The sequence below is a fragment of the Rhinolophus sinicus genome, chromosome 2 (assembly GCF_057876585.1).
Source record: "Rhinolophus sinicus isolate RSI-liver-muscle chromosome 2, RSI-T2T, whole genome shotgun sequence".
NCBI classification, from domain to species: domain Eukaryota; kingdom Metazoa; phylum Chordata; class Mammalia; order Chiroptera; family Rhinolophidae; genus Rhinolophus; species Rhinolophus sinicus.
The window spans coordinates 152,459,701-152,476,342 of NC_142502.1; the positions used below are offsets into that span (position 1 = coordinate 152,459,701).

The 16,642-nt window shown below is 45.7% G+C and overlaps 1 protein-coding gene across 5 annotated transcripts in view; it reads right to left on the reverse strand.

Annotated features, from left to right (window-relative positions):
* SPTBN1 (spectrin beta, non-erythrocytic 1) overlaps nucleotides 1–16,642 on the reverse strand; it is a 181,947-nt gene that overhangs the window by 12,512 nt on the left and 152,793 nt on the right. For all 5 annotated transcript variants that reach the window (XR_012496352.2, XM_074331987.2, XM_074331988.2 and 2 more), the window contains 11 exons: nucleotides 14,743–14,889; nucleotides 13,586–13,849; nucleotides 11,832–12,056; nucleotides 11,297–11,386; nucleotides 10,850–11,131; nucleotides 10,051–10,181; nucleotides 8,579–8,783; nucleotides 7,814–8,188; nucleotides 3,227–3,471; nucleotides 1,918–2,056; nucleotides 1,043–1,127 (listed from right to left, as the gene is read on the reverse strand). Coding sequence is in view for 4 of the 5 variants with exons in the window: in XM_074331987.2 (XP_074188088.1) it covers nucleotides 1,043–1,127; nucleotides 1,918–2,056; nucleotides 3,227–3,471; nucleotides 7,814–8,188; nucleotides 8,579–8,783; nucleotides 10,051–10,181; nucleotides 10,850–11,131; nucleotides 11,297–11,386; nucleotides 11,832–12,056; nucleotides 13,586–13,849; nucleotides 14,743–14,889 (2,188 nt within the window). In the remaining variant the exon portion in view is untranslated. The remainder of the gene's footprint in view (nucleotides 1–1,042; nucleotides 1,128–1,917; nucleotides 2,057–3,226; nucleotides 3,472–7,813; nucleotides 8,189–8,578; nucleotides 8,784–10,050; nucleotides 10,182–10,849; nucleotides 11,132–11,296; nucleotides 11,387–11,831; nucleotides 12,057–13,585; nucleotides 13,850–14,742; nucleotides 14,890–16,642) is intronic.

Sequence of the window (16,642 nt, forward strand, 5' to 3'; positions counted from 1 at the left end):
GAAATGGACTGTCCCCAGGAGCTGCCGGCTGTCACCTGGTAGTCCCCACCATGGCCACGGAGAAGATGCCACCTCGGCACTAGGGACTTGTCACCTCACCACGTATGCCCAGCATACAAGCTGGTGACAAGTTCACAGTGGGGTGAATAGGCATTTTGTTGAACTGAAGTGAACCTGCCCTGGGAATTCTCAAAATTTGCAGACCAAATCCTCATCCAAAGAATGGTCAAAAGTGGGATTTCTTTTTCAAAAGAGGGTTTTGGGCCCAAGAGGGTGAAGTACCTTCACTAGAGCTTTTATACACCTTTTAGAAAAAGTCTCTTGGATTCTGTTTCTAGTAAGCACCCTAAGTGTCTGCGAATGGACAGAGCCCAGAGCCCCAACTACAGAATGGCAAAGGAGGGCAAATAATGCTTGAGTTGGGCTACTTTCAGTGTTCACACCAATTTTTAAATGTTATTCCCAATATTATACACTCTGTGTTAGCTCATATATTCCTTTATAACAAGAGATTAAAAGTAGAATCTACCCCAGAGTAGGAGTAAATACAGAAACATATATAAAACACTTAGAATAATGCCCAGTTCACTGCAAAACCTTTATAGTTATTAGCTTTTATTTTCTTTCTATTCATCCTTCTGCTGAGTACCAAGTGTAAGACCTAATCAGGCCAACTTTCCACGTTCTCAGCTCTGCGGTACTAATTCTTGTTTAAGATACAGTAGGAGGGTGCTTCTGTGCTCTCCCAGAGGGATACCAAGTTCTGTCACCCCAATGCTGTTCCTAAAGAACACCCAAATCCCACTTACAACACTGACATGACTTTAAGATGAAAAATAAAAAACAATAAACATGCCACAGGGAACTACTTAAAAATATTTAGCATGGAATGGTGAAATGGGGCATTGAAAAAAAGAAGCATTTAGAACTCCAAACATCATTAGGTGACAACATCACATCAAATCAACTAAAGCAGGAAAATAAACTTGTATGCTTTCAACAGACACCCAGAAGCAGAGAGAAAAACCAAATATGTCCTTACTCAGTCTTAACCACTCCCATCGGTCTTCCCACTTGTCAATCATTTCTTTTCTCTTTTCCGTCAACTGAAGTAACTTTTCCTTGATCTGTGAGAAAAGAAGGATCCCAGGGACATCTTAATAGAATGTACCACCTTCTCCTAGTTTTCCCCTTGATAGGCCACTCATATAAGAAAAACACATTTTCTGTAGAGACCACCACTAAGCTGGGCAGTATCTAAGGACTGCTGAGTATGCCTGCGTCCTGGGAGAGGAGAGAAATGCAGGGGAAGCTGAGAGGAAGACGGGGCTCCACCCAAAGCTGCTTGGTTATAAGGAGGCTAACAATGCACTGAGCCCCCTCCAAACCTGGGCGCTCCCTAGGGCAAACACTCAGGCAAAGGGACAGTGGGAGGGGCAAAGCCCTGACCTCTGAGAGAATGTCCAATCCTTTGAAGGGGGCCACACACAGACTAACCATTTACCTCTTTATCACCATCGTACTAGCTGGAAGTAGCAACACCCACTAAAGAACAAACTGATCCAGGGCACATGTGACAGAGAAGAGGGTGTATCACCCAGGAAGAGTACTGACGAAGGCGACAGAGGACAAAACCTCAGCGCAAGGTCTTCAAAAATTGTCTGCTGTGCCACACATTTACTGGCTCTGTACCCAGAGTCTAAGTACTTATCTTTTTTTATACACACAGGAAAAAAAGCAAGGAGTTTTGAAATATATATGTAAGTATGTGCATAGGTATATATGAATGTAAATATATATTTCTGTGTATGTGTGTGTATATATACACACACACATATATACGCACAACATACAGTCATTTAACATCTTAGCACAGCTACACTGACCCCGTGGCCCCAAAGCCAAGTGGCATCCTACCTCCTCAGATGCATAGTGCTTTCTCGCCAACAGGGATTTCCCAAGTTCAATGCAGGTTGTGAAACTGTCGTTACGAGCATCAATTTCTGCTTTGATACCTTGATGATTATTCATTAGAAGTTCAACAGATGATACATCTCTAAAATGAGACCAATAATATCACCTTTAGGAGCGCAAGCTTTTCAAATAAATGTGTAGGTTTCAAAACACGTCATTTATTTGAAGGAAACCATTTGCCTTTAAGTTTTAATTCACAGTCTGAGCTCAGGCTGAGTCACTGGAGCTAGAGCATGACGACAGTATAATTCAGGACCAGCTATGCAACCTAATGTATAGAATAAGGCTATTCTCACGTGTGTGCACGCTCACGCCATAATAATTCAAAGTACAGATACTGGAAAAACCACTGGGTTTCTGTCCAGACTTTTACTTTGAAATGCAGCTCAGATTCTCTTTAAGAAGATACAGAGGCAATACCAGGCATCCCTAATCATACCCCAGTTAGCTGCCAAAGGTTCAAGACACGTGTTCAAAACAGCAGCTGATAACCCCTCATTCAGACATGAAGAGAGAGAACAAGAACCAGCTTAGGAACCAATGACGGCTAATGCTGAGAGCTTCTCGTGGATCACAGCCTACGACTGGAAAGTCCTGATCTAGGAAGTAGAGTTGCTTTATAAATATATATATAAATATATGTATCTTATCTTGGGACAGTTCACTTCTCCATTACAGTGGGCGCGGGGCCGGCAGGGATGAACTGGAAGTTGTGCATAAACCTGTTTGTTCATCCATTAGCTTCCCTTCACTGCTATGCATGAAACACAGCCAGAGAAGACACAGAACAAATATTAAGTAATCATCTTACAACACCACTAAAGCGGATGCTGAGGCTTAAGAGACACCTTTAAAAATGTCTGTGAAAAGGGACACAGTGGTCTTTAATCAAACATAGAAAAAGAACTCGGCAAAGCCATCTCATCCAGATGATGAGGCAGAGCTAGTCACGCCCAAGATATTGGCTGCATGAGGTCCGCAGACGAGGGCAGGAGGGCCTGGGGGAGTGTGGAACACAGGGCGGGGTGGGGGAGAAACGGGAGGGCCCGACAACACGGGACCCCTCGTTCTTTGGCAAGTGCATGCAGGAGACAACTGAAGTGGTGGTGGCTCCCCGCAAACTCCTCCCTACTCTGCTCTGGCCTCCAAGCTCTCAGGCAAGACCCACGGTTCTCCCGGGAAGATCCCATCTGTGAATCACCCAGGGTCAGTCGGCTGGATTTCCTCCTGCCCAGGAGGCCGGGAAGATTACCTTGGCTTCTCCTGGGCTTCGATCTGCCGGATGACATCCTCCATCCACAGCATGAGGTCACGCACCATGCTGAAGAAGCGGAACTTGTCCCCTGTGTCCACCAGCCTCACCCTGCGGCCCTCGCAGGCATCCAGCAAGGCCTTCCAGGCTTCCAGGACCTCGTTCTCCCGCTTCTGGATGTCGTCAGCCTTGTCACCTGCATAGGCTGCCTGGAGGCGGGCCGCATCCTCCTGTAGCTGCCTCACCTGCAAAGCCCCGGGGGAGACAGCCAGGTCAGACAGCTGGGCCTTCGCTCCATCGTCCCCCCACTGCCTTCACACGTGCCATATACTGTTCTGCTTACACATTAAAGGGGAGCACCCTGACCCCCGGGACGCTCAAAATTTCATCAGGGAGAGCCAAATCACAAAATCCCCACGCTACTATAAACATCTTGAACCACATTATTAAGTTCTGCATGGACAATAACAAATGAGACGCTGTGAGAAGGCAGACAGGAAACTGGTCAGGAAAGCTACCCTGGAGGTGGCTAGGGGTGTAAGGATAATAGCGAAAACACATGGTACACAGCCAGATATAGTAAAAAACTAAACACAGAATCTGCTCCTTCAGGGTAAAGACGATGTTCTTATCATGAATGAGAAACTGCCATGAAGAACACATTCTGAAAACACCTTTTCCATCGCTATGTGATGTTGCTGCTGCAAACAACATACCTATCACCTGTAAGAGCTCTCACAGTAGGACCTTCCAACTTGAAACACATAACAATGCAGCGTTTAATATAGTTGGGGAAAAAAAAATGGAATGAAGTCAAAGAAGGTAAAACTTTAACTAGCCAAATTTCAAAATTTAAATTTCAAAAACTGCGGAACAGGAAATGCAAATGGATCTCATGAAAAGATGCTACACGGAGATACTGTAATTTGTCATCGATTAGTTAGCAACAATTCAAGTTGGACGCTCTATGTGCCAGTGGGCTGACTCACTGTTGATAGGACAACAGACCACACAGCTCCTACAGAAGGCAGACGGGCAGCATTCATCAGAATTACACATGTACGTCCTTTTGGTTTTATGATCTCACTTCGGAGAACTTATCCTACGTATATTCTTATACATTCAGGAAATGAAATGCACATAAGGTTATTTATTACAGCATTGTCTAAAACCACAAAGGGTGAAACTAAACCAAATGTCCCCTATGAGGGACTGGTTAAATTAACGATGGCACATCCATACAAGAGGCACCTATGCAGTTATGAAAAAGAAAGGGGTGGGATCACTTCGTGAGTTACGTAAATGTCTAATCACTATGTGCTGTATTCCTGAAACTAACATAAAATTCATTGTCAACTATAATTGAAAAATAATTTTAATTTAAAAATTTTTTAAAGAGAAAATGAAGGAGGGCTCTGTATGCTCATATACAAAGTGCTCCAAGATAATGGCAAAGTGGAAAAAGGCAAAGTGCAGACAGTATGCGTAATACCTACTTTCGGTGTAAAAAGGGGGAAAAAAATCAAGAATAGGCTTTCAGTTTTTTTTGAGAGATAGAGAGACATGTCTTTACAAGAGAAACTATTAGGCTGGTGCAAAAGTATTGCGGTTTAAAAGGTTAAAAATAATTGCAAAAACCGCAATTACTTTTGCAACAACCTAATTAACTGTGGCTATTTTATATTTTAAAATTTTCTTCTGCCTTATGTAAAGCACATATTACTAGTGCCCTGTATAAAACGTCTATTTAAAAATGTACACATATGGGAGAATCTTCATTTACTGATAGGCTGTATGATCAAAGTCCACAGACAATACTTGTTGGGGACGACAGAAGCCTTTAGCTGTGAGGGAACATCTGGGAAGATACCATATAGGGGTGCAGGTGGGGTGAAAGGGGATGAGGGAAGATGCCACTGCGGCCTGAGGAAGGTGGATTACTGACCACGAACACACAAAAGGATTTTAGGTAGTGGCAGGTATGGAAAAGAAGTTTCTGCAAAAGACGCAAAGAAGAATCAACGGGGTTTGTTTCCCGTGGTAACTGGATATCCATATTCTAAGAGACTTTTGGAAATATTCTTTAATTATGACTCAGGTATGACTCAAATTACAAATAACAAGCTCCTAGGGAATTATTTAAAAAGCTAATTTCCTATACAACTAACCAAACCTTTCCAAACAAGTAAAAGAAAAAAACCCTTGTCTGTGCCTCTGGGTGTTTTTAATTTACTCTTACAAACAACAAAAAGCAAGGTGGAGAAGGAGAGCAAAAGTGAAAATCCCCACAAGTTAACTACTGATCTGGGAAGTGACTGGAGACCATCACTGGGTGCATTGTATTGTGTCCTCATGTTCCACTGCCCCCACACAGAACAGAGGACGGTGGCAGGTCAGGATGGCACCAAGCGTAAACCAGCCAAGGAGGAAACGCCACTGGCTTCTGGGAACCTGCCCCAGAGGCTTCCCTTGTGCTCTAATTCTGTTATAATAAACCTGGACTGGGTCAATAATTGCGAAGTGGCAGGGGAGGCACACACTTTCATAGCTCTAAGGGCTAACCCAGCAGGTACGGTGAGATGGATGGAGACTGTCAGGCTTGAGGGAACAGATTCCTGCCCTGGATGCTACTGGACCATGGATGGGTTCCCTCATCTCTGGAGTCTCTGGAACTGACTCTGGAGTCTCTAGAACTGAAGTTCTAGAACTAACAATTTTACAGGTGCAGAGGAAAGACCTGCTGACGGTGAGGTGTGTTCTAGCTCAGTTTCTAGACATTCTGCAAGTTCCCCATGGCTTTTGTTACATCACAATGGTTAGAGAACATCAGTAGAGCTCTTGCTGTGGCAAACGTTTTGCAAGCATCACCTCAATCCTCAATCTGCTAGGGGACTAAAGCTGAGAGGTGAATTTAAGTCACAACAACAACACACAGCGGCAGGCCCTAATCCACAGCAGGGTCTGCCCTTGCTCTCACCACACACACGTCAGACTGCACCGTATGGATCCTCATGCACTCGTATGATGCTCCAGGACCTTATGTGCAATGAAAACCTCTGAACAGGAAGCTGACAAGCTTTTAAATGGCAAGTTTTCACAGAGCTGGTCTGAAGGAAAGACTGGAAACCCTTACAATGCATGGTGGGCTCTATTACAATACATTCTGGGTAATGCAACCCTTGGCCACTCCACGTAGCTCTTTCAAACAATCTCTCGACACCTGCTGCCTCCTTGGTGGAAAAGCTGCAGCACTCAATCTGAACGGAGCCCCAACTGTGATCTCCCTCTGCTTCTGGAAGGGGCAAATCGAGGGGAACTGAGAAGACAATGGTAGTGAAGGTGGTCCCTCCACAAAACAAAATCGAAGCACACCCAAGAATGGTAAGGCTGATGCAGCAGATCAGGGGTCAGCCTCTAGCTGCTGAATCTGGGCTGCCTGTTTTTATAAATAAGTACTACTGGTATATAGCCACGCACCCTTATTTTCACATTGTCTGTGGCTGCTTCATGCTACAATGGCAGAGGTGAGTAGCTGCAACAGGGACTAACTACCATGTCCCACGATGCTGAAAATATTTACCTGGGATTCTACAGAAGAAGTCGCAGACCCCTGCACCAGATTAGCAATGTGCTCTTAACAGACAAGAACAAAACCCCCGATATACTAAGGGCTGTTATCTTTAATAAAATGACTTCTCCTCTAGGACCATGAAATTTAGAGGGGAAAAGAGTCAATTTAGTTTTCACCCAAAAAACATAAAACTAAACAAGAAATAGTGCAGAGATTAGAGAGCAAACTAGAGAGTGATTACACTACAGATTCTTACTGTTATATTGTCATCACACTTTGTCAAACATCTTTTAAACAAAGTTTAAATGTTAGCTGTTTCACACTGGTGGAAAACAGGCCAGGCATATTAAAATCTCAGAATCTCATTTTCCCTTTTGCCGGATATATAACTCAGACCTTGGTTGATGGGAAATAATAAGGCATTATTTTGCAAATTATTCTAGATGCTGGGTCTTAACACCATATTTCCCTGAAAATAAGACCTGGTCTTACATTAATTTTTGCTCCAAAAGATGTATCAGGGCGTATTTTCAGGGGATGTCTTATTTTATCATGTACAACAATCTACATTTATTCAAATACAGTCATGTCATCTTCTGGAACATCGTCCTAACGTACTAAATGCGTCCGTCTGGCTGGCGATCTTAACTGGGGCTTATTTTCGGGGTAGGTCTTATTTTCGGGGAAACATGGTAACATAATACAAATTCTTGTTGAGAAGGTCTATAACTTACAAATGTTTGTGTGCGTGTGCATTTGGTTTCTTTATGTGAATCACGAGGATGTTCATCTAACAAGGTCTGCAAATGAGGCAAACTCAGAACTTTATGGACTGATACGTTCTCTCAAATGGAGCCTTTTAACAACGTGCGCATGTACACACATGCACTTAATTTAGGCCATTCACTGAGACATGTTTTGAGAGGCCAAGGAACGGAGAGAGATGCTCAGAGATGCACAGAGATTCTGTATGGAATGAAAACCTGCCACCACCCCTGGGCAGCTCCCCCACCCACCTGAGTGCCCAGAGCCTGGATGTCGTGCTCGAATGTGGTATGCATTCTCTGTAAGGTCTCCACTGTGTTCTGATCTCGCCCAAGCTCCTCAGGGAGTTTCTTGTGTTTGTCCTGTATGCGCCCAAAGATCTCCTTGGCATCGTGGTAAAACTTATGCAGTTCGTAGGAGGCGGCGAGAATCTGTGTTCTCGTGTCAATGAGCTCGAGCAGGTCAGCCCAGGCTTCGTTGAGCCCATCCTTCCACTCAGCGATGGTGGCGGCATCTGAATGTCCAGAGTTGATGAGTTCATCTGCCATGTGATTGACCGTGTCCACGCGCTCCTGCCCAATGTTCCCTGTGTCTCGAGCAAACTCTCGGAATCGTTCTTGCAACATCTGAAATGGAGATGAGTGCAAAGAAATCAGTGCGACTATTATGAATGTTTTATTTCTTGATCACATGAACCTCTCCGAAAACAATGAGTGGTATGCATGACTTAACAACAGATCTCAGCTCTGAAACCTCCTATCCATCAGGCTTCCTTCTTATTCACTACAGCTGAGTAAGGCACTGGCTCCATCTCTTTTTACTACCGAAGAAGGGGGTATAGAGAGATTAAACTACCTAAGTCAATGTCGCTCACTGATAAACAGAGTTGAAACTAAATCCCATGACCTTTGGTTTGAGTGCAAGGTGTTTTATCTGCTCACAGACAAAGAATGCAAATAGCTTACCATGCCCATCACTCATCGCACAACTACTCACGCCCTACCCAGAGTACTTGCCGTGACATGCTCGTAGTCCTGCCCCAATTCGTGCGACCCCGCGACCACCTCCCTCTCAGCGATCCACTGCTCCAGGTCGTCCACCTCCCGGTTGAGCTGGAACAGCCTGTGCCTCTCATCCAGTTTGCCTCTCCTCTCTTCGGCAAGGTCTTTCAGACCTGCGTACAGCTTATCCACTTTGGACTGCCGCATGCTAATGCGCTCACTGAAAGGAGGGGGGGGCAGTGGGGGGGAAAAGGACCTTAAATGTCAAATGTCCTTCAGGGAGGAAACAAAACGAGGTGGAAATGCCAAGAGAGCATATTATATAAAATGTCAGGAAGGAAACTTCTGGTTAACCTATTTAGCCTAAAAAATAAAACTCGAAAGTTTGACTTGAAGTGATCATGAGCCAACATGTAAACAAAACACAGTAATCAAGGCCGAAGGCCATCCTGATTAATGATGGAAGGAGGGGAGAGAAATGAACTCTGCACTGCTGGCTCTGTAAGTCAGGATTTCCTCTGACGTTAAATGTGAACGCCAAACCCAGGAGCCGCCGTCCCTTCTCAGGTACCATGCTGCCAAGGGACACAGATATGCCCGTCTGGCACACACCTCTACCTGCTGCGGGCTGTATGCTCTTGTCCACCAGGAGGGCAGGCCCTGCTGTTCCCATGTGGTGGGTCCTGGGTGTGTTACACCCCCTTCCCTGCCTCCAACTTCTCCCCAAGATGACTGTCTTGTCACAGGAAAGCAGAGACAGGCCTTGTTGGTGCCTGTCCCTGGAGACGAGGAAAGCCACCTTCCTGGGAATCCTAATCACGGACACCTGAAGTGCCCCCCACACCAACACAGCCATCATCCCATCTCCAGTGTGCCCCGGATAACACATCGAGTCGATTCCTTTCCTTTCTGAGTCATAGAAGGCAGTTACGTACACAGAGAGGCTAACATGACTGCCACTGAAGTTTATCCAGGAACCTGGTACATAGTCAGGAGTACCACACACTCACCTTTTATTTTCTAATTCCGAAGGCGTTCTAAGGACTTGATGTGTAAAATTAGGAGGGGGTATCCTTTTGTTCTCCCTGGCAGCCCTTGTATTTAGGTCTATGTATTCTTGTCTCCCATTCCTCTTAAAACTTGTAATTACTTTCCTAAACTGGATGACTTTTTCGACCCAAGGGTAGGTGCTTTAATAACCCGTATCTGTGCGAATCAATCTGTACTTCTGACTAATGACACCAATAATCTTTCAACAGGGCCTTGACCAGAGGAGACATTTCACTGACAAGAGCAATTTCCTATATAGTGGTTCTCCCTTCCCATTCAGCATAGGCCCACTGGGTTGATTTTAAACGTGTTTCCCAAAGATCTGTTACCAGTTACTCAAGATGAATGCTACCATTTCTTTTTGCACAGGTTGAAGTAAGAGGCCCTTACTGGGAGGAACTGATAGCCTGGCCTCATCTTTACAAAACAGCAGTCACCTCTCCGGATGGCTGTCGGCCACCAGGGCCCGGCTGGTCTTGGAGAGCTGATGCACCGTCTCTGCATAGTCCTCCACGGCTTGTTCCAAAATCTGGTGCTTCTTCAACATGGAGACGGCACTCTGCTCATCCTGCAAAGAGAGGGGACTGTCACAACCACAGCCCTCTCCTCTGGCCTCTATCACATTAAAGGGAGACAGGCTGACTGCATGCGGGGAGGGCAGGAGGAAGGACCATCAGAAAGAAAAAAGCCAGAAGTGTGACATGGGTGCTGGAACACAGAAGCATTTCAAAAGCGTCAGCGTGGCCTGGACTGTGGGAGGACTCTGTGAAAGGGCAACACGAAGATAACGCAGCATGACTAAGACCCCCGAGGCACACAGGAAAGCCCAGGGACACCAAGTGTACGCTGGCTGGCTAGACTCCTCGTCCACTAACAGGTATGCAGATGACAGCATTCTGGAACCTGAAAATACTTGCAAACCGTCTCAGAAGCATCTTGTATGCTATACGTAAAATTTAGGTAACCCCATCACTAGAGATAGCAAGAAGGACTCTGGTAAATTTCCATTAAAAAAAAAAAAAAAGCCAGGAAGATCCACTGTTAATGGCATATCAGGATTCAGACAAGAAAATTCTGCCCAGGGGAAAGAGCAGGCAGACGCCGGTCACCTTATACACCATGGTGCCGCACCATGCTACGTGAAGGAAATAATGAAATGCTTCACAAAGACCCAGCGGCCAGCAGGAAACGAGCTTGGGGCTCTTCCTGTCCGAGGCTGCTCAGGGGCTGTCTCACCTTGGCCTTCTCCTCGGACATCATGTACAGCTCCTGCTCGCTCATCCAGGCCTCGGCCTCGGCGGCATCGAAGTAGTACTGCTGGGCCCTGTGCGCCTCCTCCAGCCGCCTGTGGCGCTTCTCCGTCTCCTCAATGAGGAGGCCCCACAGCTGCTTCAGGTCGGCCAGCCTCTGCCGGATCGCCTCGGCGTTCAGGCTACTGCCGTCGGCGATGATGTTTTGGCTCCTCTCAAAGATGTCATCGATGCGAGGCTGGTGCCCCTGGATTTCTTTCTGGAGGGTCTGTGGGAGCAGGGAACACATATAGAAGGTTTCCTAAACCACAGCAGCACACGGTGAGGGCCAAGGAGAAACCGTGAGCCTCCAGGGCTCCCTCACGTGCTCCACCTTGGAAATCAGAGCAGTTACCTGTCAGACGGAGCCCCCTCCCTGAGCAGAAATGCTTACCTGATTTTTCTTTATTAACAGCTGCACAGTCTGCAGGTTGTGGCCATGATCCGTGGAAGTCGCCAAAGGCATCCTCTCTCCAACCCAAAGCTGGAGAGAATTGTAAGTAAGTGGTCAGGAGCGCTCAGAAAGAAGTATCTGACGCAAACAAGTACAGCAGGGAGGCCGGCTCATTCTGTCTCCCCGGGAGGGGCTGCCAAGGACCCAGCCCTTCTCCGACCCAGGGCAACGGCTCATCTCCTAGACCTTACCCCATCCTCGATGCTGGACTCGCTGCGAGTCCCTGTTTTTTATTTGTTTTTGAAATTAGTGTTCTAGGGGGATTAAAACACTAGAACATCTTTAGAAAACCAGAGAGAAAAGCGGAGCTGCATTTTGTGTGAGAGAGGAAAGAACCCCCAGAATCCACATAGCATGGGCTTGCACAGCTCAGTGCACCAACGCGGCCCAAGGTGAGCCCGGCAGAGCAGCGAGAACGTGGCTCCAGGAGAGGAGTCTTACGGAAAAGACACTCGTGCGGACAGGGGCTACTCACAATCTCGTCCTCCACATCCCTGTTGAACTGGTGGATCTCTTTGGAGGCCAGCAGGTTGTGCTTCCTTTCATTCAGGGGCTCCAGCAGCTCCATGAACTTGGTCTGCACGGTGAGGCGCTTGCTGTCCACCTCGTCAGTGCTTTTCCCCTCCTGACTCAGGGCCTGGGCCTGGCTCTGCAGCTCTTCGATCTCTTTCTTCCGCACCTCCATCTGATTCTCCAGCATCTGAGGGCAGAAAACAGACCAACCTTCACACCAGAGACAAAGCGAAACACAGTCCTATAAAATGTTTGCTTTTATGGCATTGGCGAAAATGGAAAATTGAAGAATATAAATTTATACAGTGGAGAGCCTTAAGAGATGGTTCCTAACATCTATCAAACTATCAATTAGCATCCCACTCCATCAGCTGATTTTTTTTTTAACTTTTGTTTATATAGGTGTGTTTTTCCAGGACCCATCAGCTCCAAGTCAAGTAGTTGTTTCAACCTAGTTGTGGAGGGCGCAGCTCAGTGGCCCGTGTGGGATCGAACTAGCAACCTTTTTAAGAGCATCGCGCTCTAACCGAGCTAACTGGCCACCCCCTCGGCTGAGTTTTTAAAAATCCCTTTCTAGGATTTTTAAATTTGGGGATAACACTCAAGTTTACCCAGGAACATAGGAGGGAAATAACAGGGGAAACAAGAATTAACCATGGGGAAAGGAGTCTATCTGCCTGCTCAGAAGCCATAACAATGTTGGGAACCAGTTTAGCGATCAGGAAGCAGTAAAGTCTAGAGGTTCTAGTTCTTTTAGGCAAGAAGGACATCTTCCCTCAATTTCTTCAGTCAGAAAGCTGATTATTCTTTGTCTATATACTTGGATAATCAGCTGAAAACATGTTCATTGTTTATTTACATGAGGAAAATGGTCAAAAGCAAAAGCAGAGGTGTCTCCCTTAGCACACATCACACCGGGAAGACTGTATACTCTGACAGCTTAGAGACAAGGGGACCACATCTGGAAACAAACTGACTCCCTTTGTAGGTAGGGGAGGTAAACAGCTATGATAAAAAATGACCCATGAAAAAAACCTCCTTAATGCCTAATGACTTAAAGAGCAGAATAATCAAAGCATCTAGCAAAGTAAGGGTAGGTGTCACTCTGGATGAAGAAACAAGCCTCGGCCTCGGCAACGGCGCTTTTGTTGCTTCTAAGCAGAACTGCCGGGCCTGGGACTCAGTCACACACACCTGCAAACCCAGCCACGGGAGCCACCAGAAGTTTCTGCCACCGACTTGCTTTCTCAAACTCACTGGAGCTATTTTCTTATAAATGTGAAATAACTTACAAATTACAATTTCTCATAAATTCATTTGCACTCAGAGTGCTCTATCGTGCTATAAAAAATCAAATTTTTTTCATTACTGAAAAAAATGCACCATGAACAACTCTAATAACTCATATCTAGATGTTATATAGCAAAGTATGTGAATATGATTACTTCATGTAAGTTACAGAACTGAATGAATATTTACTCAACTGTTAGATGATGGTACTATCCATCAATTAAGATGATTAAAAAAACACCCAATACTCCTAATAGTTTCTTTCCAGTTGATTCTGGGAACGTCCCATGATGCTATTGGAGCAGACACTTTGCTGGGTTAAATCCCTTCATAGAGAAGGAGGATGGTTAAGAACCCAGTGGAGGAGTTAAGACTATGGCAGTAAAACAGAAGCAGCTGGAGGTGGTGGTCACCTCCCCCACTTACCTGTTGCTTTTTCAGCAGGATGTTGACGCTGGTAAGGTCTTTGCCGTAGTCATCAGATTGAATCTGACTCTCCAGGCCGTGCAGCCATTTGTCCAGATCCGCACAGCTCTGGGTGAAGAGTTCAGCCTTGTTTGCATCAAAGAGCCGCTGGGCCTTGGTCTGGGTGGTGGATTCAAGGACTTCCCACATTTTATGTAAACCAGTGAGTTTCTCCTTTACCACTGCTTCTGTCTCAGGCTTTTCTGAAATGAGCTGCATTCCTTCCTAGAAAATACAAACCACTGTGGTTATAGTTTGCTAGAGAACAAATGTCACTGTGAACAACAAACCTAAGATTATTTGATCTGCAATTTACCCATTCATTCAAAACTCTCTCTCTCTCTGCACGTGAAGTTACTGCTCAATAAAATTGACAATGGTCTAGTCTACACACGCTCTACGGCTTTCATGGGAGTCGAGCAAGGAGTGATTTCTGCACACTGAAATAGTTTCGACTGGGGCAACGGGACATTTAATGCTAATAACCGAACACTTTATCCCCTCAACTCCACCCTCAAAAGACCGCAACACATTAGTCTAATTGTTGAAAGCGTCTGAAACAATATAAAAAGCATCACATTCACATCAGTTATGCTGCACAGAATCTTCCCTATGCTGCGATACATTTTAAATTATTGTAGTGCCTGTTATACAGCAGTCCCACAAGAAAAATAAGGAAATCTAAAAATACATAGTATTTCTAAATTCTGTAGATTTTAGATCTACAGCTGGATCTGACCAGTGTCTGTCACAGTCCTACACACGTACTATGATCAAGATAGTGGGGACGCTGCCCAGGGGCTCACGGTCCCTTCAGGTGCAGCAGGTGAGATGCACATGCACAACGGAAACTGAACACCTAGTACTCATGAAAAGATAAATCAAGTGCTTTGTACCACCGGTTGGGTTTCTGCTTTTCTCTTCTGCTAGGCTGAAGTCAGAAATTGGTTAAGTGGAAGTGGGACTGCTACTGACTATGTAACTTTTGTACATTATCAGATATGACTGACATGTGTTGGAAAGTGTGCTAAATAAAAAGGAGCTCATTCCCACCCAGTTCGTTTTCTTACCAAGGCCACACTGAAGAAATGGGAGACTCAGCAAACATTTTAACTCACCTTCTCAATTTTGTCAAGCCATTCTTTGTTGGATGCAAGTTCTGCCATAAATGCTTGATGTTTTAACCATTTACTGTGCAGATTTCTGGCTTCATCGTAAGACATGTCCTGGGCTGTAAGCATCTTTTCATTGATCCACAGAGACAGCTAGGAAGGAAAAAAACGGGGGGGGGGGAAACTCAGGAAGGTTTCAGAGATTGTGATCAGAGACATCAGCCCTTTTTCTGCCTGGAAAGAGTTGCATTATGTCATACTATGCACACTGCACAGGTTTCTATGTCAACAGACAACCAAATATTTACTTTACAACCCTGACTGGTCATGACAGGTATCTCCGCTGCAGGGAGGCTGGCCTCAGCCTTGCTCCAAACCAGATACCTAACATTAAACCCAGAAGCACAAAAGCTCTCGGAGCCAGCTTTCAAACTGTTTGGCACACACTTAACCAGCTTTCCCCCACAAAGGCTTGTGTTTAAAATTCTGCCCTAACCCGTCCAAGTAACATTCTTTCTCTTCTAAATGCCTGTGCCAGCTATACTATGTTAATCATGATTAACTGGCTTTCACTCCACTCAGTAATCTTTTTACTCTTTTAGTTCTATCATAAAACCACCCAAATTCCTACTCTTCTGTCCCTCCCTCCCCTTTGCAGGTGTATCTGCAGGAATGCCAAAAAGCATAAATAACTCACTCACGGTAGGGATAAGACAGCAGTGATGCCTTCTCAATGTTTCCTTCATGTTGGAATCACCTTCACCCGTTTTTCTAGAGCCACTATTTCTCTACAGCGCCTTCCATTCAGACCAAGAACACTCCCCAGGACTTGATTCTGAGATCCAACATGTCTACTTGGATCTGAACTCTGGAAAGGCTCACCAGGCCTGCCAGCCGCTGACAGATCTGAGAAGGGAGCTCTCTCGTGAGGCTCAGGCTGGGAGTCGGCCCAAACCTGGGCCCTGGACACACTTCTCAAGCTGGCTCTCATCCCGATTCACCCGGCTCCTTACTGCCTGCCTACAGTTGGCCAGGCCAGGCCCTAATTCCTACCCCATTCACAGGGCTAACCCGGGAAGAGCGTTTTGTTTGCCCAGGAGGAAGGAACAAAATGGAACAGAGCTGGCCTGGAGCCAAAAGGAAACGTCTTCAGTGACCATGTCCCTTCTCCTGCGTGACCACAAGAAGCCCACTTTTACACAAGTCGCCGCCACAACAAATCTGCACCTGAATCCCGTCACGGTGCTACCTCCAAAGGTTTAGAAATGGCAGATAAAGCCAGTAGAAACCCCTCACAGAGTATTTCCAAGGCCATTCACTTAGACTCTGGGCTGCCGCCGGGAAAGGTTTCCCCATAAATTTGCTTAAACAATAGAAAGCCCATTCTCTGGAAATGATGTCAGGGAGGGTGCTGTGTGACGGGAAGGCCCCTGGCTCTGGGCATGGGTGACTCCCAGCACCGTCCTCACCTGTCGCAGGCTACGCACCCCCCATGCGGGAGGGGTGGGGTGGGGAGCAAAGGGTAGCGAGATCTTTGAGGTCACTCTTTATTGAGGGGAAAACCCAGTAAGTCTCATAAAGCCCTTTGTAAGCAAGGACCATGGATTTGTTACACAACAGCAGAGGCACTAAATTTCCTACTTTAAAACAATTACCGACTTCCCAATTATCTGAGTAGCTAAAATCTGAAATACTATGGCCATTCTGTATTTTACACACACACACACACACACACACACACACAAAAGGCATTTATCCAAAGTACATTCACATATTTTCACTATTCATAATCACCTACCCAAGAGATTTAAAAACAAACAAAAAACTACATACAAATCAGAGGCTTACAAACACATCTGCTCTTTGCTGAACACATCAGCCTTCAGACAAAGCATCATGAGATGCA